Source organism: Argopecten irradians, chromosome 2 (assembly GCF_041381155.1).
Source record: "Argopecten irradians isolate NY chromosome 2, Ai_NY, whole genome shotgun sequence".
Lineage (NCBI taxonomy): Eukaryota > Metazoa > Mollusca > Bivalvia > Pectinida > Pectinidae > Argopecten > Argopecten irradians.
Genome location: NC_091135.1, coordinates 21,373,868 through 21,400,082, shown reverse-complemented (window position 1 = coordinate 21,400,082; position 26,215 = coordinate 21,373,868). Strand labels below are relative to the sequence as shown.

Sequence of the window (26,215 nt, the reverse complement as noted above, 5' to 3'; positions counted from 1 at the left end):
GTTTTTTATTCTGTAAATTGGATAGGAAATAAAATTCTAAAGAAAGGTAAGTGCACTGTTTATTAAAAAAAATGATAAAAAAGATAGTTGGACAATGCAACATTTTTTTTAAAGATGCTCCACCGCCGACAGAGCATAAATGATATTCATCATTTGAACAATAATTGGTGTTTAATCGTGTACATATATGCATAAATAACACAAAAAATAACATAAAATATCTTATTTCGCCCCTGGTGCATGCGCAATCATTACTTCATTCTATATAAGATATAGTGACATGGAATTTTTTCGGGATGCAATTAATTATTTTTCATATTTTTAACTTGAAGTAAAATTAGAAGCTCAAACTTTTCAATGGTGGTAATGGTGTAAAATAAGTAACTTTTGTAACTGAAGAAAAATACAAAATCGTCTGGTCCTGTTTTTGATAGTGAAAAAATACCATTTTTCAGCGGTGGAGCATCTTTAAAGGAAAAAAGGCAGGGGCGCCCTTATTACAGCAGGCACCCTCTTTAGGTAAAATATGGTAATATAAAAACAAAAGATGGGCCTGTATAAAAATAATTTATTAATCATTCTGCATGTTAACTCCTGAGAATTAATTCATCAATTAATATTTACCACTGTGTCTTAAAATTTAAAATGCTTAACACATGAGCCAGTATTTAGCTACCATACACTTTTATTAACTCACTGAATGATAGGTCAAAGTTCTGAGAGTTTATTGGTTATTTTGTGATGGGTCAAAGTTCTGAGAGTTCATTGGTTACTTTGTGATGGGTCAAAGTTCTGAGAGCTCATTGGTTACTTCATGATGGGTCAAAGTTCTGAGAGTTCATTGGTTACTTCATGATGGGTCAAAGTTCTGAGAGTTCATTGGTAACTTCATGATGGGTCAAAGTTCTGAGAGTTCATTGGTAACTTCATGATGGGTCAAAGTTCTGAGTGTTCATTGGTTACTTCATGATGGGTCAAAGTTCTGAGAGTTCATTGGTTACTTCATGACGGGTCAAAGTTCTGAGAGTTCATTGGTTACTTCATGACGGGTCAAAGTTCTGAGAGTTCATTGGTTACTTCATGATGGGTCAAAGTTCTGAGAGTTCATTGGTTACTTCATGATGGGTCAAAGTTCTGAGAGTTCATTGGTTACTTCATGATGGGTCAAAGTTCTGAGTGTTCATTGGTTACTTCATGACGGGTCAAAGTTCTGAGAGTTCATTGGTTACTTCATGACGGGTCAAAGTTCTGAGTGTTCAATGGTTACTTCATGACGGGTCAAAGTTCTGAGAGTTCATTGGTTACTTCATGACGGGTCAAAATTCTGAGAGTTCATTGGTAATTTCATAATGGGTCAAAGTTCTGAGAGTTCATTGGTTATTTCACTTTTCGGTGAGTCAAAGTCCTGAGAGCATTGTGGTAACTTTATCATGGTCAAAGTTCTGAGGTTAAACTAGAACAAACAGTTTTAATATTCTATTCATCACTTCATGGCAGATTGAATCTCTGGGGTACAGTGGAATGACAAAATTTGATATTCTGTTTATATTAATTTATGGCGTATAAAAATTCTAAAAGCACACCGGAACAACAAATTGATATCCACTTCATTTCCTCATGGTGGGTCGAAGTTCTGAAGAAACACTAATGCCTGAGGCAGAAGCTTTTCTCTACATAATGGGCACTGGGGCTGAAACATAAAAATAGCTACCATAATATAATTTGTAATATTTCAATATTAATATGCATACTGTAAATGTACTTATATCAAATCTCATTTCAGAGATTTTAAGTCTTAATATTTGCAATTTTATTTTCTAGCCTCCTAAGTATGTTTATAGTATGCTGTATGCAAAGTCTCACAAAAACATCAAATTCAAACAAAAGTTTTTTAGAAGTTGACAGCACCATGGTCATGGCAGACTTTTTTTACCTAAGCAATCAAATAGGTCAATATGAATGTTCAATGATAGGTAGGTTTGAACCAGATAAATGACACATTTACTTTAATATCAGGGTTTCGCGATCTCTTCACATTGTGGGTAAAGTATGATTTAAAATTGATTAGTCTCACCTTTTGGTCATTGTGACATCATCTTTTGGCATGAATTTTGTGATGTCATTATCATCGGAAAGTGGGACTTATTGACAGTAGATTGTACTTTACCCATGTCATTTTTGGAGTATGAGGATCAATTCACTATGTATAAAATTTTACCCTTGATGTAGGAACATTTAAACCTACAAGCACCTTTGAATTAAGTTCAGTCAGGATTCTTTGCATGATTATGTTTCTCTTTAATAAACTAATAATCTTTACATCATGTGAGACCTACTTTATTTTGGCACCATTCATGGATACAGTGCCAACAAAACAGATGACCACAAGGTGTTGCCGTCGTAGACTTTCTCTCCTCCAAACATAAAGAGCACTTCCTCTTGGGATCCAACATAACATCTTCTAACCTATAGGAAAACAAAAACATTTAAAAGGAGTCCAAAATATCAACTCGAGAATTTCAGAATTTGCAATCCCCTACTGAATGAAGTCCAGACACTTTGTTTTTTCCACGTAGATAGGAGATTTTAATGATCATTACAGTGACCTTCCAGACCCACATTGTAACCTTGATGAACCATATTAACAGTACATGACCCACATTGTGACCTTGGTGAACCATATTCTAACAACTGTGGCAGTCAACCGAGGTATTTGAGGTATTGCATAGCATGAAGCAAAGGAAAACTTTGTTTCGATGTACATATACCTTATAGCTTCAAGGTCAAAATGTAGGTCACTGTGATCTAGTTTACATAAGTGTTATTGAGACGCGTGAAAGAAAGTGTAGCAGAAGTTGGTCAATCATCTATGACATGATAACACTATTGGTAGAGCATTCAGTATGTATTTAGTTCCGAGTCCAAACCCTGGTCTAGTAACTATTTTTTCTTCTTTACTGTTAGATGTACTTTCAGCCAAAAAAACAGACAGATACAATGTAAAATTTAAGAATAATAACTCCACAACCAAACACCAATGATTGACTAAGAAAAGAAAAGTGCAAGCACAGCAAACCAGTGCACAAACATTTCTGACAATATAAATGTAGATTTCGAGATGTTTTTGGTCTTTACACAAACATTACTTTTCATTGAAGGTATGAGCAATGTAACTCCCATAGATCTAGTGTTAGTTTATATGTGTACCGTAACTTTGACTGTGGTAACAAGTTTTTTTAATGGCAATCTATGTACTCTTCAACTACCCCTCAACTCTACCTTATATATAGAATCTAGCTATAGTGACAAATATTTAGATTCTGTCACTTTGAAGTTAATTATATATGTATGTATATATCTAACACAAATAATATACACTTTTACCTTCCTTCTTCTCCCATAGCATGGTGTTGTGGGAATTCCTTTTTGGTTTTCTGTTGTTCAGAGTAATACTGGTAGATTTTCACACCCAGACTTCCACACAGCTGAGCTATAGATAACCACCCGAGTATACGGAAGCTGTTCTGAAGTTTAACATCTGGGGATTGTCTACTTAAGTCATACTTCAACTGTAAAAATAACATTCATTAATAAATATTTACATTTTCACTTCGCTCCGCCTCAATGAAACTAGTAAACTCCGATCACTTCATTTCCCAATGAAGATGCTTGGTCACGTGCTGACCTCTGACCGGCGTGAGAATACATTTTGACATTGTTTACATTTTGACCTACATTGTAGTTTTACGCCGCTTCAGTTTTGAACGAACTTTCTGCGATGTGGCCTAGGCCTACCGTTGTACATTTAGAAACACAGACAAGAATGCTTGATAAAGTGATATTAGAAATTGTCAGTAATATAATATTATAGTCGCCTAGAGATATTTTACACACTATTTTGATGACACACTGAATTAGGCTCAAGCCCAGGTAAAAAAATGCTGAGCCTGAACCGGGGATGCTTCAAAGCTCTCTATTTAGGCCTATAAATATATGCACTGCTGACAAGTAAACAAAGCATGAAATTAAAACTAAAAGCATTTATTTGTTTAATGTTTAGAGAGATATCTTAATTCAAGCACACGTAAGAAAATTTTAACAATGTTATCCTTCAAAAAGTGTAATTTGGGTTAGCGTCATGTTAGGACCGAACGCAGTGAGGTTCACCACTCATCGCATAGCCTAGTAGGCATAATCGAACGCAAATAGTTTAATGTGTACAATATATGTGAAACGGTGTCATACATGTAAGCTTAGAAACGATAGATTCCATGAAAATACGCTCAAATAGCAAACAGGCTAATTTCAGTGACATTAAGCCTAACGAAACGATTCTGTGAGTGTCAAAATCCACGGCATTGGAGGGTCGTTGGAAACCGCCAACTTTTCAAATCGATGTTTCTCTACTTACTTTATACCGAATTTTAATCCCCAAACTCCAGTAGACAGAGAAGTTATCACATTTCAAGAATAACACAGAAGTCTTCCAGTGATCTGCGACTAAGTCCCGCATTTTAACACGTTTTATTGAGCCCCGGAAGCATGATTATTGGACTGCATCACATACTACAGACACAGGGGTTGGATTTCACAACAGGTTTAGTTAATACATATTTAAATGTCAGCTACAAATAATTATCAGACGGAAATACAACATTCAGTTAATTCCATAACAATTATAATTGAGTTTTAAAAGGTTTGATTATGTTTAGATACCAACTATTCAGCATTTTCACCACAATCGTCATTTTCTTCGAAACCGGACCCCTGCTCAATCGAGCGACCGGATTACACATTGACTGCACTGCTAGTACTGCGCAGCAATTTTTGTATTTGAAGCTACATAATAATGTTTTATGAAAAATTTAAGCCATTAATTCTTGAATATAAAAACAATATTTCAAAATCTCCGTTTTTTATCGTAACAACGCACAAAGAATGAAGTTATTTTCGGAACTACATTTTGTTATGTTGCCTTGGTGACGAGAAGAACTGACTGGCGGCTGTTCCGTAGCTGTACATACATGTACGATAACTGGTACAATGTTGCAAAATTGTATAATAATCTTATACCGAACACATATAATTTGACTTTTTTTAACAGCGGAATTTTTAAATTGGTTAATGTAAATATAAGGATTGATTATCAATTTTGTTGCTTGCATTGACTGATGAAGAAAGTTAATCTCGTGCAAATGTTACATGAACTGCTTCGCAGTTCACTTCATTTGCACGAGATTAACTTTCTTCATCAGTCAATGCAAGCAACAAAATTGACAATCAATCCTTAAATAATGATGGCCTGGTAAGATTTTACATTGACTGTGTAAACAAGTTTTATCAAACTGTATGTATAGGTTTGTTGTAAAAGGCAAGTGAGTGGGCACTAAGCTTATCCCCACCCAAAAAATTCTGCTATGTGTGTTCTGTGCAGCACGGAAAATGATTCTTATTCAAATGATAAAAGAATTTCCTAATCATAAAACAATTTGACATTTGTTGAAGCATGGGTTGCAAAATGGGCAGAAAAATAAAAGCAAAACAAATATATCATGTAACAAACCATGGAAATGAATTTTCTATATTTTCAACCTTAACCTTTGACTTTAAGCCCTTAGCAATCCAAAGTAAGGATTTTTGATAACGATGATGTCATGAAAATTGTTATCTTGATAAGTCTAAGGGAACTGGAGTTATCGCACAGAAACCACTCTGCAGACAGTGTAGCCGATGCCCATACCATCATTGTTATATGTTGCCTGCATTTTACAAGTGACACATAAAACCTGTTACGTTAACGTAAGTATTAAGCATTTATGCTCCAATTAACCCCCCAAAGTTTCAAAACGTTTACTTATAAAGATGCAGCATACTTACATACTGTACACCTGCTGTTCGTTTAGCGATGTGGTAAAACAGACCACGCAGGTAAAAAGCTGCCAGGTGTAATCGGTGAAGAAAGGTCACACTCTCACGCACAATAGGAATGCATTTCAGGAGAAATAAACGAGTCTCTTCAGGTATGTCATGTGATGTAGGAGATCGAAGTCTTCGTTCATACCAGTCTAGTAGTCGTTGAAGCACATAGGGAGTACCAACATGGAGTAAGATCATCAAGCTCCGCCTCTGTGGGGTAATTTGAATATACATGAGTATTCAGAATGAAAAGCGTTTGATTCAGATTTGAAATGTTTTAATATCTTACAAGCTAGACACATATAGATCTTAAAAATGGCCTACAGTCATTTGGTATGCAAAAGCTAATTAACTTTAGAGAAAAGGCTAGCATTGCTTATCTGGTAAACATTAAAGATGCTCCACCCCTGGCAGAGCATAAATCATGCTCATCATTTGGACAAAAATTAGTGTTTAATCTTGTTTATAAACGTCTAATTAACACAAAAAATAATATAAAATAATTTATTTTGCTTTTGGTGCATGCGCAATCAGCACTTCATTCCATAAAGGACATAGTGCCATGGATTTTTTTTGGGATACAATTACATTTGTAATTGTTTTTAATATTTTTTTCTTGAAGTAAAATAGGAGCTCAAAGGACTAGATATGGTAATGGCACTTTTTGGCCCCTAAATCTACAATATTTCTAAGTACATATTAATGTATTTAGAAATTAAGTTGCTGCATTTGAAATATTGAATACCGGTAGGCCCCTGATAAACACTTAATGATATATTTGTTGACAGAAAGTATATTTTTGCTACATAACAATGGTAACTTTGCATAAATTATGCAAATTTGAAAATTTTGTCAATTTTGGCATATTTTTTGAAAGCTTTTCTTTTAAAAGCAATGGAGCACAACCAAGAATAAACTTTATACTTTAAGGGAATTAGCAGACACGAAGAATACATCATTTTTAGAAATATAAAGTTTGTTCTAGAATACGCTCTATGTTAACTAGATGAAAAACTGCATAAAAAGGCCAATTCTGATGAAATTTTCACATATTGCATAATTTATGAATATTAAAAATGGTTGCCATGGCAACTAGAACTGCTATATTATCTAATAGCACTATCAGATACGTCAGGTATGTAGTTAATATTTGAAATGCAAGATTAACATCTTAAAATAACAGACTTTGAAATAGCGGATTAGGATGCCACAAAAGACCCTTACCATACCTAGTCATTTTTCAATGGTGGTAATGGTGTAAATTAAGTAATTTTTGTAACTGAAGAAAAATACTAATTAGTTTGCTCCTGTTTTTGACATAGAAAATACACCATTTGTCAGCGGTGGAGCATCTTTAACATAAATTTTCATAATGTTACTACATGCTACCACCCATGTTATCATATCTCTGGGCCTCTTGAACGAAGGTCAAGGTCATTTCCTTGAACAACATTGACAGCCTATTAACTCTGCATAATATCAAGTCTCTGGGTTTCTTTGTGGTTGAGTAAAAACACTAAAACATTAAAATCTGATGCTACAGGTGGGCCAAAATAACTAAAACATTGAAAATGAAAAGACAATAAGATGAAAGAAATGATGTCTAGTATACATCACATACACATACCCAGGTTGATGGAACAGACTTCTTTGTAGGATCAACTTGTATGATGTTAACATATTCCTCTCCAATGGTTTGAAATCCTGATCAATGGAATAAAAAATAGAGTATTTTGAAATGAATATCAAAAAGATGTCTCTTTAATTTTGCAAGCTCTTATACAATGTTTTCCTATAAATACAAAATTATAAGAAGAGTCAGGATATTAGATCTAAATGTAACATGGATTGGATGTTGTTTTTTACCTGTTTTTCCTTCCAGTACTGATACTTACCTGCAAATGTGGTCAGTAGGAAATAGCCAAGGTCGGCACCAACATCAAGTTCTTTCTTCCAGTTCAGCCATCGTCTAGGTCCTGCATATGAAATAAACTTCAATATTATAAGATATTTTTCTTTGCTTATATAAATACATGTAATCTCCCATGAACAGTATGAAGGCATATAAAATTTAGTTTAATTGATAGGAGAGTCTGACAACATCCCATTAGGGTTCACGTCCAGATGACCTGTGGAAATGGCCAATCAAATTGTTGCTGCCAAAATCTTGTCTGGGGATGAAACAGTTTAAAAAACTGTCATAATTTTTACGTATGTAGTTATCTCAACAAAGCTAATTGTATATGTATACTGGAGATGTAGAAAATGCATTTGATCTGATGTACAGGTGGTAAAAAAGGTCATCCGAACATGACCTATTATGGGATGTTGTGAAATCCTCTATTAAAAGGAGTGGTTTCAGGTTAAAGGATCTGTATTTTAATCAGACTGATTATAATGATACCTTTAATAAATATTTGCAGAAGAGGACCTCCTAATTCTAGCCAGATGCTCTACTTGGTTACAGATGATCTACCCAGTCCAATTCCTCTACAGCACTATCATCATCATCATCATCATTCTCCTTTCCTTCTAAAAGTCTTTACCTCGTAAGACACAACTACTCATGCATGATCACATGTACGGTATATGTTTAAACAGAGGTTGGCAAGTTCACCAATTTGGTAGAAGAAAATATATAAATCAGATTGGGCTAAAACACCAGGTTGAGGACCTCCCATACTGGCTACTGACCTAATGACTTGTTAATGGGGGACATTTTCGTTTGTTATTGATTGTGACTGAAAGAGGCTCAGATTGTGTATGAAAGCTGTAAGTGTACTTGACTGTGTGTTTATTTGTCATTTGTCCTTGACTGTCACCATTTCTCATGCAATATTGTCTTGTCAGGTACACGTTTTCTTCATTGTGATTGGTCTATAGTCTGATATCAAGTGTATAAGTTTGAGTCTACTGGCGCACATAGCAGTTACTCTTCCCTCCCCTACGAATATCCTGCCACCCTGCTGACTTACGTCCTTGTTGTATTCTTGTCAGCTGGCTGTATAATGTTGTCTTGTTTCTATATGTTGTAAATATTTCTCTGTAATAAATTTGATTAATTGAGTATTTGCGAGTACTAGTTTTCCTTCAACAAAACAATCCACCTTTGCTATCTATGTTTTATATACATAATGTAAATCTGTTATTGGATTTATTTTTTGATTGATTTGAGATAGTTTTGTATTGTTAATAATAAAACGTCGTATCGCTCATTAGTATGGATTCAAAATTATAGCAGTTCTATACATGTAGCTACAGAGTGTAAAGGTCAACTACATACATGTACATGTACTTTGGTGCATACATGTACATTTGTATCGTTACGGAAAATATTCTCACCTAAAATTGCTTGTGATATGTCCGAAATAGAACTCCGGAGGTATGACAAATACAAGTCATCCTTTTGATGAGACCTAATTATCTCTGCCGATCCTGCCTTCTTGAACATCCTAAGTGAAACATGTCATATGTCTACGCTGAATATGTTTCTACTTTCATTTTGCATGCGACTTCCATCAAGTTCCGCCTTCCGCTTGATTGTTTCCGGTACTTCTCGGATTTTACAATTGAAAGCAAGCCAACATAGAAGTGAGTTCCGAAAAGACGTAAAAATGGCTGAAGTCAAATCAGAATCGGTCCCCTGGCCAAATAACAAGGATGACTACGAGCTCAAGGACGTGATTGGTATTTATCGAAGATAAGACAGAAAACTTATTATATCGCTTGATAACAAAGCATGACTCGCATATGCATATTTTACTGCAATAGGACGAAAAGACGATCTTGTTTGTGCACAACGGTCACTGTCACATAAATTGATAAAAGGACACTGATTTCTTCATTCATAACATGCTGTGTCATCATATGATGATAAAACTTCAGCTTTTACCCATATTATTATATTGTAATACGCAATATTTGTAATATGCATGCCAAATTCATTTATGCCATTTATATTACCATATATTCTAAAATGGCCACAGAGGAATGAGTGCCCACAGGAAGTTTTTTTTTCACTCACACGAATTCATTATTCATGATTTTAAAAATACTTGGTGACGGACACCACTTAAAATACAAGCTAGTGTAGATAACTCAAGAATTTGTTAGAGATAGAACCAGGGTTGGTGGACAAATGTAAAATATATTGTATTGAATGTGTCTAAGGCAGGTCCGGTAGCACCGCTAAATCTGGCTATATAGCTAGATTTGACTATATAGCCAAATATGACAACACGTATAGTGGACAAATGTAAACAAAAGTGACATACCTGGTCACAAAATCAGCGTACACATAGAAAATTGAATGACGAATCTTGAAAATCGGCAAAACGAAATATTTTTCTCATCCAAGATAATTTCCGGTGATTTTTTAAAAATCCGTTGTTACATTTTTTGGTACTCGCATCCATTCATCCTCATGTTCTGATGTAAACTATATAAAATCCAAATTTCCCATTTGAAATATGCCCAAATATCTTTTTGTTTATGAGCCGTCTATAGCACTTTTTGCACACGAATAATGTTGCACGGGATCTGCATGCTTCAAGCGCACCTGTGGCCTGAATCTTCATCAGGTGGATGCTTATCTGCAGACGACACAACGATGCCATATTGGTTAGCCTCGCTATAGTTTTGTTAACGGGGACTAGTGATAATGGATACTAAATAATTGCAACGATGGAATTATAAAAAGTCACCTGCAAATGAACAAGTAGGCAAACATTATTCATATCACCGACTTACATGTTTCGTCATCTATGCTTTCATGTTGCACGAGAAAAATGTGACCAGATCTCACCTGTTTGTTTACATTTGTCCACTATACGTGTAGTCAGATTTGGCTATATAGTCAAATCTAGCTATATAGCCAGATTTAGCTGTGCTACCGGACCTGTTCCGAGGCAAACACATATTTGAAAGGGGGAAGTGAATATAAAAGTAGTGTAGCAGGTTATCCATAGGAGTTTTAAATATTGTAGCAATGAAGTCACCTTCTAGCTTTTGATTTTTGCTACATTTGTAAGGTTAATTTTCCTTTAGCTTATTATTTATGATTCAGTAGCAATTATGAGCAATAGTGCAGTAATTATATATAATTTGGTTTGTGTGTTTGGTACTGACTGGTGGCACACTCAACTCTTGCCAACCATGCATGCAGTCTGGCATCTTGGATTATAACATAATACTGTACATGTAGAACTGTGGATAGAACAAAAACAGAAAATAAAAGCCCTGAAGCAGAACCTAGATTACAGTGAAATTCAATCATCCACAACTTTCAGTGAAAATTTTAACAAAATTCATTGTGTATTGAACATATAAAATGGGTCAGTAGATAGAGCATTAGGGTAATAGCGAGCCTCTTGTTATTTTGTTTTAAAATTTAAACTTAAAAAAAACCCAGATTTGCTCAATTTGTAGGCCTTGAAGACAATGTATTGATCTGTTGATGATTGACAGAGTTTGTGATTTTTTAGGTGCTGGCGCTACAGCTGTGGTGCAGGCTGCCTTCTGTAAACCACGCCAGGAAAAATGTGCCATCAAAAGGATCAACTTGGAGAAGTGCAATACAACAGTAGAAGAGTTATTGGTATGTGTAATCATGTTATTACGATATGTATGCCAGAACAGAGCAGTATCTATATAGCTTACTGTTGTATAAATTTAACGATCAACTTCTGTTAAATATCTTATTAGATAAGGATATAGCTAAAGATTTTTTTATGCATATGATCTGCATAAAAGAAAAGATTCTGTTTGATTGTCATAGAATATGAATATGTGGATTTACCAAAAGTCATATGGCCTTATATTACATAACCAAATGCTAACATGCAAAATACTTAAATTTTAAATTTTGCAGAAAGAAATTCAGGCCATGAGTCAGTGTAAACATGAGAATGTGGTTGGTTACCACACCTCATTTGTTGTCAAGGAGGAACTCTGGGTTATCATGATGCTTTGTAGTGGAGGTAAGTTATAAACTGAGTGAAAAGGAATACAAAATCTCCTTATTATGCTAAGTTATCTCTGTTAATACCTGTATCATTGTATTGGATGCAAAGATACATAATGGTATCACTGCATGTTGGTATTAGTGATATAGGTTTCTATGAAAAATAACTCCTGAGTGTTCAAATCAAACTCCATAGAATAATGAAATTTAATTTTAATGAAATTAACTATGCACTCTCTTTTAACAAAAATTACTATATTTGTAAACTTTATACACAGGTTCCATGTTGGACATTATCAAGAGCCGTATGCGATCAGGAGGTTGTAAAAATGGTGTCTTGGATGAAGTTGTTATAGCAACCATTCTCAAGGAAGTCTTGAAAGGCCTAGAATATTTCCATAACAACGGTCAAATCCATAGAGACATCAAAGCTGGAAACATCCTTTTAGGGCAGGATGGGTCTGTCTACGTAGCAGGTAAAAATTATAAACTATTAAACTATAGCATTATGCTAATTTTATTGTTCTACTTTATCTTCTATTTAATACACTTTTATGTTATAAATTAAACTGTATATTTCAGCATTGAGGATTCTAAACTAGTTTTGCGTTATGTTTGTTGACTAAAATAATGGTTATTTCAGGATTGCCTCCTTTTTTATGTATAAGGAAAGTGCTGTATACCGGTACTTATGTTTAACATGAATAATTCGAAGTCTCGATGTTTCAAAGTTTTTCTGTCGGTCCCTTGAACTTCGATACATCGAGGTTTGACTGTACTGCTATAGATATCCGACAGGACCCCACCAAATGTTGTAGATATCTGAAAGGACCCCACCAAATATTGTAGATATCCATCAGCCTTTATCAAGGTTAATCAGAAAATGTCTTAGGTTATTACTGTTCATATAAACATCTCTGTTTGAAATAATTGCCCAAATGATTAAATCATGTTGAGAAAGGTATTAACTAGTCTCAATATACTAAAATAATTTCAATCATAGGTCTAAATTTCAAACTATGTATTTCTGTTTCGTTATAGACTTTGGTGTGAGTGCCTGGTTGGCTACAGGAAAGGATATGACCCGGGACTCTGTGCGACACACATTTGTGGGGACCCCCTGTTGGATGGCACCGGAAGTTATGGAGCAGGTAGAGTTTATAGAATGGACAAGCCTGTGTGCTCTGGTTTTGTGAGCAAAATCTTTATTGTCAGAAATGTTTCAGTTAGTTGAAATTGACAAACAAGGTTTGTTTACCATGCTGTTTTATTAAGTGAAAACATGTTTAATAGAGCAATGCAGTAATGTATTTCATAAAAATAATCTCTGAGAAAAAAAATATCACAAAATTTTCACCAATTGTTCAATGACCAAAACAGTAAATTACTGATTAGTAGATTTAAACATGAAACATGTATTCTAGTATTGAAAATATATCTATCTGATTTCGATTCTTTTGGAGGATTTGTCAAAGGAGAAACATTAACTATTTCAGGTGACTGGTTACGATTTCAAGGCAGATATTTGGAGTTTTGGAATAACTGCTATAGAGCTTGCCATAGGGACAGCTCCCTACCATAAATATCCCCCGATGAAGGTAAGATCAATAGTTTAATGTTTTCCGTTATTTTGTATTATACAACCTATAAAAAGATTATATTTATAGCTATAAAAAACTGTTTTAGTTTTGATGGTTGAAGAAAGTCAAAGTTCTGTAATATTAAAGACCTGGCATACTTGTATTAGTAGTTAGCAACATGCAATCTTCACCTGTCAAAAATGTTGTAGGTACTAATGCTGACCCTGCAGAATGAGCCTCCGACCTTAGACACATCTGCAGAGGATAAGGACCAGTACAAATCCTACAGTAAAGTCTTCCGTAAAATGATTGCAGAGTGTCTGAAAAAGGAGCCAGAAAAAAGGTAATTAATATTGAAAGTAAAATGATTGCAGAGACATGCAATATGTAATGTTTCTTGTAAAATGAGCTTTGAGTGTCAGAAAATAAAGCATGACTGAGGATAATGTGTACATTGTATTTGATTTCTAGAGCATCTGTGTATCTGGACATATTTATAATTATCACAATACTTTTCTTTGATTTGTTTGATTTCCTGTTTGGAGAGTGAAGTTAAGTTATTTAACGAAAGCAAATTTTAGATCAAAACAGATTTTGACCAGTTTAGCGAAGTGCTTGAATTTGTGCATCCTTAGAAATCGATACAATTTATAGCACCACACAGAAAGTCTATTTAGCACAATTTGTTGGGTGCCAAAAGGACTAAGATGTGGTTACTACTCAAATATATATGTATATTCACAGTATGCAAACAGTTCTTTGCACAGGCTAGTTAATATTTATATAGAGAAAAATTATGATTAAACATCCATGAAAAATCATCCTCTTTCCAGGCCTACAGCAAAGCAACTTCTGAAATTAGAATTCTTCAAAAAAGCCAAGGTAAGATCCAGTTTATCTGATTTGCAATAAAAACAAGACACATTGAATCGTGACACTTTTGACTTGATGAGTAATATTATACATTTTTTGAAGTTTATGACATCATAATGAAGCTGTAATGTCGCCTTCTGTTTACAAAAATAATCTTGACCGTTTTTCCTTAAATCTTAGCTCAGTAACAGAATCTTAATTCATAGATAATATGTAATGTGAAATTTATTCCAAGTTAAAAGCTATTAAGACCTTGACGTATATAATCCCAGATGTAAATTATCATGACCCAGTGTCAATTCACAAAGTTGTTGCATTCAGCTTCATTTGAAACTTGCTAAATTTAATTTCTGACTGAAAGTCATTATTTAAATCACAGTGATCAGTTGGTTCTGACCAAATAACACAATGTTGATTAATGTAATTAAACTCATGCATAGAAGTGACATTGAAACTATTATTCAAATATGTGACCTTGACACTATTTTAGGATAAGGTGTTTCTTGCCAAAACCCTATTGTCAGAAGGTCCATCAGTGAAACCACAAAAGGTATGGTAGTATGCTTATTATCAAGTAACAATAAAACAACTAGACAGGAAATTTTCCGAAAACAACTAGCTTACATAAAAATATTTGCTTACTAATACTATGTTAAGTAGTGTGTCAGCCGGCCAGTACCCAAAAGTGTACATTTAGTTTCAGTAGTTATGCAATTATTTTTTACAAGATTGAATCAATTTGTGTGTTTTCACTCATACTACTGGTAATAACAGTATTTTAAGTTTCTGCAAGTAAAGTGTGCAAAATTTATAAAATACTCTGATGACATGGAGGTTAGTTTCTATTGCCTGTATAAAATGTTTGATTATTGATTGTGTCCTACAGGTAAAGCGTGTGCCAGGCTCCAGTGGACGTCTACATAAGACCGAGGATGGTGATTGGGAATGGTCTGATGACGACTTCGATGAGAACTCAGAGGAAGGCATGGCCGCCATTGCTGAGAGGGTAACATCAATTATACATGTATTCCTATTGAGAATAAATCTCATGACTTTGTCTTGTGACAAAGATTTATACAGTGTATATCAAAGAAGTGATTAGGCAATTTGTAGTGTCCAAAAGAATTCATTTTGTTTTGGAATACAGTCGCCCGTCTTCTTTAGATCTAATTAACAAAAAACTAGACATCGAAATGAGATTTAAAAAGCCATGTTTCTGAGCAAATAGCTTTTATGTAGCAAGCAATGCATATTAATGAAAATAGAAAACTCAATTAATTAATTATAAGACTAATTAGGAATAGGCTTTAATTTGTGAATAGCTTCAAACAAAGTTACTACATTTGTACATAAGAGCTGTGACTCTTGTCTAGGATAGCAACATTTTGTTGTTACATGGAAGAAAGACCACTGTGTCATGAACCTTTTAAACGACCATGTTAATATAAGCAGCATGCATGATGATAGAATCTTCTTTGACACCAGAGATTAATGTTTGATACCTTGCAGACTTGAAGTTTCATTATGTGTATAATTTTTTGATTGTGTGGTAACATGTAAGGTCCCTGTGTACGTTATAATTATATTTATTTTCTCAGGCAGGAAATCATAATTTTGTCAATGACTGATAAACTAATGGCAAGATATTTATTTCACATTTTCAGAAACGTCGGGTGAAGAAAGCATCAACTAATGAGGTAAACTATCATTACAGTAAATATGTTTTTAACAAACACACTTTCAACAAATTCATGTTTCTAACATAGTAAATGTCATTCACCATCAAAGTTCTTATATTTGTAATAATGTGCATAAAAGATTATATCATACAAAGTTAATTAATTGGTCCACAGAGGTTAGTTATAACCACGTTTTACTGTACAGTAAAACCTCTCTATTAAGACCACTTGAGGGTCTGAGTGAAAGTGGTCTTAATAGCGGGGTGGTCTTATTACCGAGGTGCATCAGATTGACTTCTAATCAGTAAGAACCGTAACTCTGCACATTATGATTAAAATTAGTATACATTATACTGTATATACAATGTATGTCTCATATGTATACAGTTACATAATAGACGTGTATATTTTTATTTAGTTGAATAAGCATAAAGAAAATAAAGAAGATATTTTGTTTTAAATTAAATAATCTAATTAATAAATTCTAATTCACATAACATACACACAAAGATTTCCGCCTTTCTCTTCAATATCGACTGCACTTGTGTTTTACCGATGCAATCTTGTTCGGCGAGTTGACAACGGCCTTTGCTACAGTTATATAAGGAGTTCAACTTTCTTATTCAGCGGCAGCTCGTTTCGTTTACGTGGTGTACCCTTCTTGATTTAAATTGCATATGAATTTAAAAGAGGTGGAAATATTACATACAAACGTTCGAAAGTTATCGTGTTTGTACGGAAATTTAATTGAAGTTTTGTCAAAACAAAAATACGGCGACATTCTTACCGGATTAATTTCACAATCATAACGAAACGCCTTAGATCCACGAAGTTTATTTTACTCACCCGTGAAGATAGGGCTTTAAATACTGCTACCGTAAAATCATTAGAGCCCATGTTAATGTTTTGATTAGTAAACAAAAGATCGATTACTACACACACTCTTTCAAGTGATCCGATTAATTGGTCTAGTTTCACTTTCAAAGCGCCACCTAGCTTCTAGGTCAACATGTGACAAGGGCGACGACCGAAGATCGAAATCCGCACGTACACACTGGTCGTCTTGGCTAAACAATGGTTACCATCAAAAGCCCTATGCTTTCTTTTGGTCACAGTTATTATGCCTATGTATCGGGTAATTAATTGGATTATAATTGACCTCGATTCCGTCACTCCAATACCCCGCTTAGTACACAACCGACCGTACAGGTAACGGTCTGTCACTTGACAAGCGATTGACGGACACGGGTGAATGGTCGTAATGAAGGGGTCAATTAGCTTTGGCTAGTGGTCTGAAGGACTGCTGTACACACGGCAAACGGACACAGGTGAATGGTCGTAATTAGGGGGTCAATTACCGTTGATCAGTGGTCGTTGGGATTGCCTGGGCTGGTCGTAATACGGAATAGCGGGGTGGTCGTAATACTGAGATGACCAGTACAAAGATATAGAGGGGAAAATAACGGGACTGAATACAAGTGCCCGTAATAGCGGGGTGGTCTTAATTCTGAGGTGGTCGTAAGGTGAGGTTTCACTGTAGTTAATTTATGGTATTTAATTGGTGATCAGTTTTCAAATTACATGTATGGTAAACTGTTAAGTGAAAGTAAATTCTCCTAAAATTTTTAGGATCAAACTTATAACATTATGGGAGTTCCGTGAGTAATTGGAGGACAGATACCATGACAAATGTTAACTCCTATTTTGTCTTTGACAGGCACCTAATGAACTTGTTCCACCTAAGGAATCCCAAGCGGCATCCCCTAGTAAATCGCCCTCCCAGACAGAGATCGCATCAAATGCCACAGAAACTCCGGCTCCACCTAGCAGTAGTCAACAAAGTGTTACTAGTGCCCCCGCATCTACAACACCTTCAGCCTCTAATTCTGGGGTAAGTTATGTTAGGCCTACCCGACACCAGGACTACAAAAACAAGTACAATCTACTGATGGGTTTTTTCCCTTCAACTTTGATGAATAAAAATGATGGGAGTTGCCCTTAAACAATCCCTGAACCCTTAGTGTGCTGAGTTATACTACAATTAAACAGGTGTTGATTCTTACGTGACATTAGGCAGTTATTCACTATAATAGAGACTGTAACCTCCAAAGATGGTGGAGTTTTACCAATATTAAAGAAATTTTCTACTTAGAATCAATGCCCTTTCTGAATGACAGTGTTATTTGCGACAATATAACTTATAACAGTTTTATGATGTACATTGTAATACTCTTCATATAACAACCTCTATTCTTTACTGCAATAATGCTAATGCAGGCCTTAAAATATATTAAAACATATTTTAGTGATACTGAGTTTGACACTTATTTCCTACTTTAATAAATATTATATCTAACTGTAGCATACGTGTCCATTTTATAGGGAGATGCTGCCAATTCCCAGCCAACAGCTCTAAACCTAGTGCTTAGGTTACGGTAAGTTTGTACTGTCACTCTTACAAAATGTTCCTTTACAAAAAAAAAGTGATTGAATTCTAGGGTGGGACTTTAGTGTAAAATTGTCATTCATAAATTATCAAAAAGTATTAAAACCTTAGAATGTACCAGAAAATTGAGGGGCTACAGTATCCTATTAGAAAAGATGATTGACATTCCACCACTAACCCTGAAATCTGAAGTAATTAAAGTGACTTGGCTTTAAAAGCAATGCCATACCTTACAATACAAGAATAGAATGGCTATGAACCAGTATGTTTAATTTCAGCAGAACTGGATAGTGTGATAGATCATACTAAGTACTTTATTGTCAGAAAAGTTATTATGTGAATGTTTGTATTACAGGAATGACAAACGAGAGTTAAATGACATCAAGTTTGACTTTACTCCCGGCCAAGGTCAGTGTGTAAAATTAACATATTACAGAGTTATCTGCCCTTGCGTGTAGGTATTGATTGTGACATCATGTTTTTGAGAGCGAAACATCATACCTTTCAATGAAAGAAAAAAAAAATGATGTAACAATGGATATCAAAGGTGGAATACATCACTAGAATGTTCTAACTTTTAGAGACTTGAATTAAATGAAATTGGATGCAATGTACAATACATGTCTGAGAAATAATGATTGGTTATAATCCAAACAATTCCAGATAACACGGTCAAAAATTAGTTTAACTAATTGAGTTAATAGGATTGAAACAATACATATGCATGAAGCAATTAAAGGTTTAAACATAGCAACATATTTTTGTTATAAAATAATGTTATAAATTCCCTTGTGTAAGTGGGATTTCTTATACTCTTCATATTTTGCTTGTTCTTCATACATTTGTGTCATAAATTCTTTTTTTATCAATTATCTAAAAATGGGAAATGTAATTAGTAATTTTTCTCTCTTGTGTTTCAGACACAGCAGATAGTGTGTCACATGAAATGGTAGAAGCTGGCCTAGTTAATGGAAAAGATATGATTGTTGGTGAGTTTTCTATATATTGAGATTTTCTTCATTTTTGAAAAATAATTTTTATGTATTATATGTCATAACTATTATGGGATAACTAAGTGTTGCTTTACATTGCAAAGTTTAAATCAAAAAGGGTCGAAAAATGATACCTATCCAGGCAATACTATTGAGTATAATGTAGAAGGAAACTTTGCTTTTCAGTTTTATATGTTATTTTTTTTCTTGGATTTGTACAATTTTGATTGATAAGCCAAAGTCGAAGAGTTAAAAACTGTGTTCAAAAACTTTTTTTTATTTTATTTTTTTACATGTTAAGTATATCAACACTTTAAAATCATAAAAAATATCATTAGAGGAACTTTTACAGTGTGATCCATTAATGTATTCATATTCTATCTATACCTTTTCATATGAACAGAACATATTCTGTGCTTATTGAAATATTCTTATTGGGAAATGTAAATTTCTAAGATATGAAAAAAAATAATCATTTATATTATATTGCCTTTTTATGTTTCTAGTTGCTGCTAATTTACAAAAAATACAAGATTATCCTGATGTCAAGTCAGTGACGTTTGCTTTGGTAAGTTCCAATTGTGACATACCTACCAATATGATTTGGTATTTTCGATTAAGGCCCCTCTTTTGAAGAATTTTGCTCTTAATTAAAAAATTCAATTCAATTTTCTGAAAACTTATTACATTGTTTACCTCTTGCAACAAATAATGGGGTCTGTACATTGTACTGTTGCCAGCTGATCTTAAACTTGGGAATATCATTTTGATAAAATGAAATGGTAGGGACCATATGTAGATTTGTAAGAAGATTTAATTTCCAAAGAAAATCGGTTTTTATGGAACACAGGTTAGAAACATAATAGTTCTGATTGGTCAAAATTTATAAATTGTCTTTTTATATAATTTATATATTAATAGGGACTTCTGATTGGTCAAAATTTATAAATTGTCGGATTAAGATGAAAATTGCTATAAAAGGATTTTGAAAGAGGACAAATACAATGGTTACCATTACTTTTCAGAACTCTGGTTGTGGTCCAAATGAGGTTCCCTGTGATAAAGCCCTTATAGGATTTGCACAACTCTCCCTAAATGACGGGACAAACCCTCTGCCACCTCACTAACACAGCGCCATCTAGACCTAGGATAGACAAAATAAGGGCACATAACTCTGCCATTAGCAAAAACAGATGCATTAGGTGTGTTCAGAGTACTGCCATTGACCATCAATAGTTATCATTGATAAAACTGGTAGACAATGGAACCATTCAAATCTGTCAATAAATCTGTCATCGACAGAAGCTTTGAACAAATGTAGAGGTATGGTAGTGATGGTGTAACGACTTGTCATTGATAACATTACAAACTTGGCTGAACAGCCATTAGCTGATCTGAAGCCACAAAATGTAAACTACAAGATCTGTAAGTGTCTAGTAAAGTCAAATTATGTAAAATCATAATGGAAAGTATTTTTATTGAATTTAAAGCGTTGTGAAACATTTTCTTACAAGACAAAATTCCTAGTGAACAAAGATTGTCTTGTTTAACATTCAATAAAGTAAATATGGCATATAAAAGTTCAAATTATGTCATATATTATCAGAAACGAAAGTTTTCTCTCTGGTTAAAACTAACATCATTTTAATGCTATAACTGTACCAATAAGTTGCAACATTCTTACCAATGGTACCAACAGCGTATTTTTGGCAATTTCACTTGCAGACAAACCTATAGAATGTATTGTGTGCCATTAACACCATTGATAACTTTGATGGTACCATTGGATGTACTCTGAATGCACCTGTTGTATAAATCTGTAAGGGTAGACTACTCTTGCTGTTTGTTGACAAGAGAACTGTGATAATATTGCCTTGCCAGAATTGGTTTGAATGTCTGTTTTGATTAGATTATCATACAGCTGTGTAAGCTAATTAGACTGTTTTGTTTTTCCTGCAGAATTTTATTCACGCCATCAATGCATTTACGTATCAAATTTTATTTTGTGAACAAGTGAAAATTTCAATTTACTGTTATGGTGATGATATGAATAGATTTTGGGTCGGTACTGGAAAAGTACCCCCTAGTCAAACTTTCCTTAGTGACCACCTCTGTAAAAATACCACCTGCTGAATATGCCCATTTCCACATGATCCCAAATGGTTACTTTGACTTGTGTATTATAACACATGGTTATAAAGGCCATTTTTTCTTGATCCCTTGGGTGGCCTTTAGACAGATTTAACTGTGCTGAAAATTTTTTTTTTTTGGCAAGTAAAAAAATGTATTTAAAAAATGAAACTTTTTCATCACAAATAAAAAAAATGCAAAAAAAAAAAAAAAAAATCCAAAAAAATGATTCTTGGATTCTGGTGTTTTTGACATGAATATTATTTTGTACAATGAAATTTTACATTTGAAAAAAAAACACCAGGAATATTTCTCATAAATTTTTAGTGGAAATGCACTTGGAAAGTTGAGAAAAAAGTTAATTTACTTATATTTAGTATGAACAATCTTGTACAATATGTAAGGTATTGTGCTTGTGATTCTGATAAAAGAATTTTGTTGATGTTATGCATTTAATATATACCCGGTTAATACGCAGTTGATTATGATAAATTATTAATAGTAATGATATATCAATTAATTTAAAAGTGACTGAAGATATGCTAGGTGTGGATGTCTAGTTACTGGGGCCTATTGTCTAGTTGGTTTTAGATTTTCCTATGGTATGCATAATTAATTTTTACATAGTTTCTAATAGTTTCTAATACTGTATGCAAATTAGAATTGTTATACATACTGTATTTAGACCAGAAATAAAACATAATTGTAAGCATTTTTTTTTTCAAAAATTTCCATTAAGAAATTTTCAAAATTATTTTGCCTCTAAAAGAGAACAAATGAAGGCTCCCTGTATTACATATATACTGGTCACATTACAGAAGTATGCAAAGAGTAAAAGAAGAGACTGGCTCATGTCTATTAAACACAAACTATTTTATCATTGTTTATTAATTAAAGTGCTCTGAGCTCAACTCGATTTGCGCTCTTTTAAGAAGAAAAGTCTTCTCAGAAGATCTTCCACCTCATAGGCGGAAGAGCTTCCAGAAGAAGAAAAGCTACAAATCGAGTGAATGGAAGTTATATTCTAAAAATAGAAGAGAGAGCAAATCGAGATAGGCTCAGGCTTATTTGTCATTAGCAATATACACAAGTGAACTGTTAGTTATATAATACAGATATGTTATAGTTGCTTTGATAGCAGCTCTGATTAAAAACACCAGAGAAGTATTTCCCACAGGTTGTCAGTCATCAGTCATGTGACTTAATTTTTAAGGCAATATGCATTATATGTAACTGACTAGTTTCATCTTAGAACAAAATTAGCAAAGCTTGTAGCAGTATATGTGATGGATGGTGAACATTTATCCTGATATTATTAGTAGGATAATTTTAAATATATTCAACATATCATTTACTTCTATAGAATTTGGTAAGACTGAATTTATGAATTTGAGAAAGAGTTACAGAACTTTATATAAAAATAAAAGAGCAAACATTGTTGTCTTTAACATAACCCAAATTTTTGTAACAGCATAGGCGTTTTTATTTAAATGGTTGGACTGGTTGGACTGTTTGTAAAAGTATTTTTTTGGAGATATAAAACTTGACAGACCTACAGGTTTTGATATGGGCCAATGATGGCTTTGTCAAGGCTTTCTGAAAACAGAATAGAATAACCAGATCTGTCATAAATTCACAAATGAATAACTAGGACGAACCAGTCAAATCACATAAATGAAAATGGCTGAATTTTCAGAAATCTTTTGGAACATGTCAGACTTCAAAATTGTTGTGTATAACCTTAGTATCAGTGCTGTAGTAAAAACACTGCCTACACTTCATATAGTCAGTTCCTGTGATACACAACCATACTCTCAATGTAAAGAATAGTGATATGTGTTATATACAATCGTCTGTATGTTAGTTAGTTCAAACACTTCATTGTTATGATATGGCGGTGGCAATCTGTTACAGAAAAATGCTAGAATTGGATAAATTACCTTGGTCAAGGTAACGTCATTGCTACTTCTGACTAACAATAGTCGTTCCAAAACAATCCATATACCTGTACCCGGTAGCTTTAGCTTTAATTGTGAAACACCAAATGATGAATTCAAGGATAATTTCAACTGTCCAAATCAACTTTACAATGATTCAATGGCTTTAAAACATTTATTATTTTTGTAATAGAAGCTAGATTCTCTTTTTTTTGCTAATGATTAGACATTTATATCAAGTTATAAGTACAAGTTGTAAGGTGAAAATATTGGAAGTTATGATGGAAAATATTTGTAAAAAATACTGTGCACTAGTGTTTGCTACTCCTCTGATAGATGGAAATGGAGGGCACTGAATTCATTGAATATGAGAGCACCAAAGCAAATTTTGGCAGTTGTAAATGGAAAATCACATTGCTTTCATGTCACATGCACTGATACAATTTTATATCTTAAATATTTTTACAAACACAAAACATAACTTATATACAATGTCAATCTGATAATTTGCTCAGTTGATTATGAACTCAGTATTCCAATTCTGTTACATTTATTAAGAAATAGATAAGGCCAGAGCAATTGAATTGTGTTAGGCCAGAGCAATTGAATTGTCAAACTTGCCTTACTGAATCATTACACCCAATCACAAAAATAAAAAATGATCAAGCTTATCACATTCAATGCTATTTGATATTACATGTATTAGATATTCACAATCAGTCCATTATTCTGAAAATTTCAGTTTAATAAAATTATAACACCTTAATACCACTCTACTGTTAATATAAGATTTTGTTGTTCGACCTGTTCAGTTTAATGCCTGATTACAGTACACCTTTACTGAGACAATCCTGTAGTCTTATTCTCTTAGCTTTAATCTCTGCAGTCCCTTCAGTGCTACCAATATTTGTTGACCCATGCCAGTTACCAATGTCCAGTGCTAATGTATGTGCAGTCACTAGATGTTATTGTTATGTTATTAGAATTATTTTAAGACTGGTCTTTTTAAGTGCTTAATGCCTCAGTGGCTTGCTACATGCCTATCATGATATGCATTTGTTCAAATCTTTAACATGATTTTGTCTTTATAAGTACAGCTGAAATGATATACGGTAGCCATAATGAATTGTTATCAAGTTATTTGTATGTATAGTGTCATGGTGTATAAATTGAGTTATTGCACTCTGTTGATTTTCATATTTATTTGAAAAATTAAAATTAAGATAGAAAAGTGCAGATTGAAAATGTTGAATTGTGTGACACCTTACTGGAAAAACGTGATGCTGTGATAGATATTATGAACGGCTAAGACTGTTTTACAGACCTGCCCAATCTAAAAGAATTGAATAAATATGTGTATCAAACATAAATAACTGCTTATTTTCCTTATATTTTGCTTCAATATACATATATGTGCACTGCCTTACATCCAGTTGTATCAATTTACAGTATACTTAAAAGACTTTGTTTCTGTCTTGAATGTTTGTATTTTCCCTTAATTATACAGCTTGTGTCTTCAGTGATTCTCGGACAAAAGTTCGATATTGATGTTCATTAAATATGTAAAGAAATTTACTGGAATTTTGATATAGATTTGTCTTAATTTTATCAAAACAACTTGATGGAACTGTATGTTTTTGTAAAATGGTTATTTAGATATTAATGTTATTTTCTATGGAGAAACCAAACCTCAAAGTTTTATGTGAATTCCTTGTCTGATTGTATGTTATCCCTCCACTACTGTGTTACTGGTTACCCTCCCTACAGATTCTGTCTTTGCATAATGATGTTTACCAACACCATTTTGGTATCTTGGAACCAAACGCTGCAGTAGAATGAGCTACCAGATAAAATATTTTGATGTGATTCTTATTTCTAGGATGGGGGATGAACATATCAGTTGTATTGATTTATGAAGGAGTAGTTTGGATGCTACTTTAATAGTCATAGACAACCCAATTTAAGTCACAGAACGTGTGCAATATGTATTTTATGAAAAATGTGTACACATACTGTGAATGTACATATTTTAGCGGTATCTAATTTCAGTGTTTTTCATATTGAAGATTTTATGTTCAACACATATTGAAATACAGCAAAATCTTTTGGTTATTGAAATAATTCCATTTAATAAATACGTTTCACACTGTAACCAAAAGTATACTTTATCTTTGCACTTATAAATATACTCATAATAAAGCTAATTTTCCCAATGCAATGTTCCATGTATGAGGGCTTATGATCAAAATTTACCTGAATTCAAGAGCTCTTATGTGTACAAGACTTTTCAGGAGCTCCAAGCAATAATGTATTGTATATTCTGGTAACCAAGGTATTGATGTTTTAACACTTTTCATGAGCTTATCTCTTAGTAATGATAACTGTTCAAGTATGATTGTAATAATGTTCTACTCTGTTCAGGAGCAGAGCTCCAAGTAATGATATTCTACTAATAGACATGTTCAAATAATGATGTTCTGTACTTTTCAAGAGATCCTATCAATGTTTTAGACTATTCAAGTGTTTTAGTAATGATGTTCTGGACAGTTCAGGAGCACTTGCAATGACCTTGACTGTTAGTGACCTTGCTCAGATTTAATCAGATGGTCTAACCTTGAACATGTATTCCAGGTATTCCCAATATAATTGAACATACATGTATTGCATGGAATAAGTCAATAAAATATTGTTATAATCCAA

General features: G+C 33.5%; 2 protein-coding genes across 2 annotated transcripts; one reads left to right on the top strand and one right to left on the bottom strand.

Moving 5' to 3' along the window:
• Nucleotides 1-553: 553 nt before the first annotated feature.
• LOC138314799 (peroxisome biogenesis factor 10-like) lies at nucleotides 554-9,476 on the bottom strand. The gene is made up of 7 exons (XM_069255350.1): nucleotides 9,259-9,476; nucleotides 7,812-7,892; nucleotides 7,544-7,620; nucleotides 5,878-6,126; nucleotides 3,385-3,569; nucleotides 2,337-2,466; nucleotides 554-1,690 (listed from the first exon to the last, which is right to left on the bottom strand). The coding sequence occupies exons 1-7, from the start codon at nucleotides 9,365-9,367 to the stop codon at nucleotides 1,616-1,618; spliced, it is 906 nt and encodes a 301-aa protein (XP_069111451.1). The 5' UTR covers nucleotides 9,368-9,476; the 3' UTR covers nucleotides 554-1,615.
• Nucleotides 9,448-26,215, top strand: LOC138314798 (serine/threonine-protein kinase OSR1-like). Its single transcript, XM_069255349.1, has 17 exons — nucleotides 9,448-9,603; nucleotides 11,400-11,512; nucleotides 11,786-11,894; nucleotides 12,157-12,354; nucleotides 12,920-13,029; nucleotides 13,375-13,476; nucleotides 13,668-13,801; nucleotides 14,292-14,340; nucleotides 14,822-14,881; nucleotides 15,218-15,337; nucleotides 15,996-16,028; nucleotides 17,728-17,901; nucleotides 18,393-18,445; nucleotides 18,812-18,864; nucleotides 19,377-19,445; nucleotides 19,955-20,016; nucleotides 20,474-26,215. Exons 1-17 carry the CDS (start codon nucleotides 9,531-9,533, stop codon nucleotides 20,573-20,575), a joined length of 1,614 nt encoding a protein of 537 aa, XP_069111450.1. The 5' UTR covers nucleotides 9,448-9,530; the 3' UTR covers nucleotides 20,576-26,215.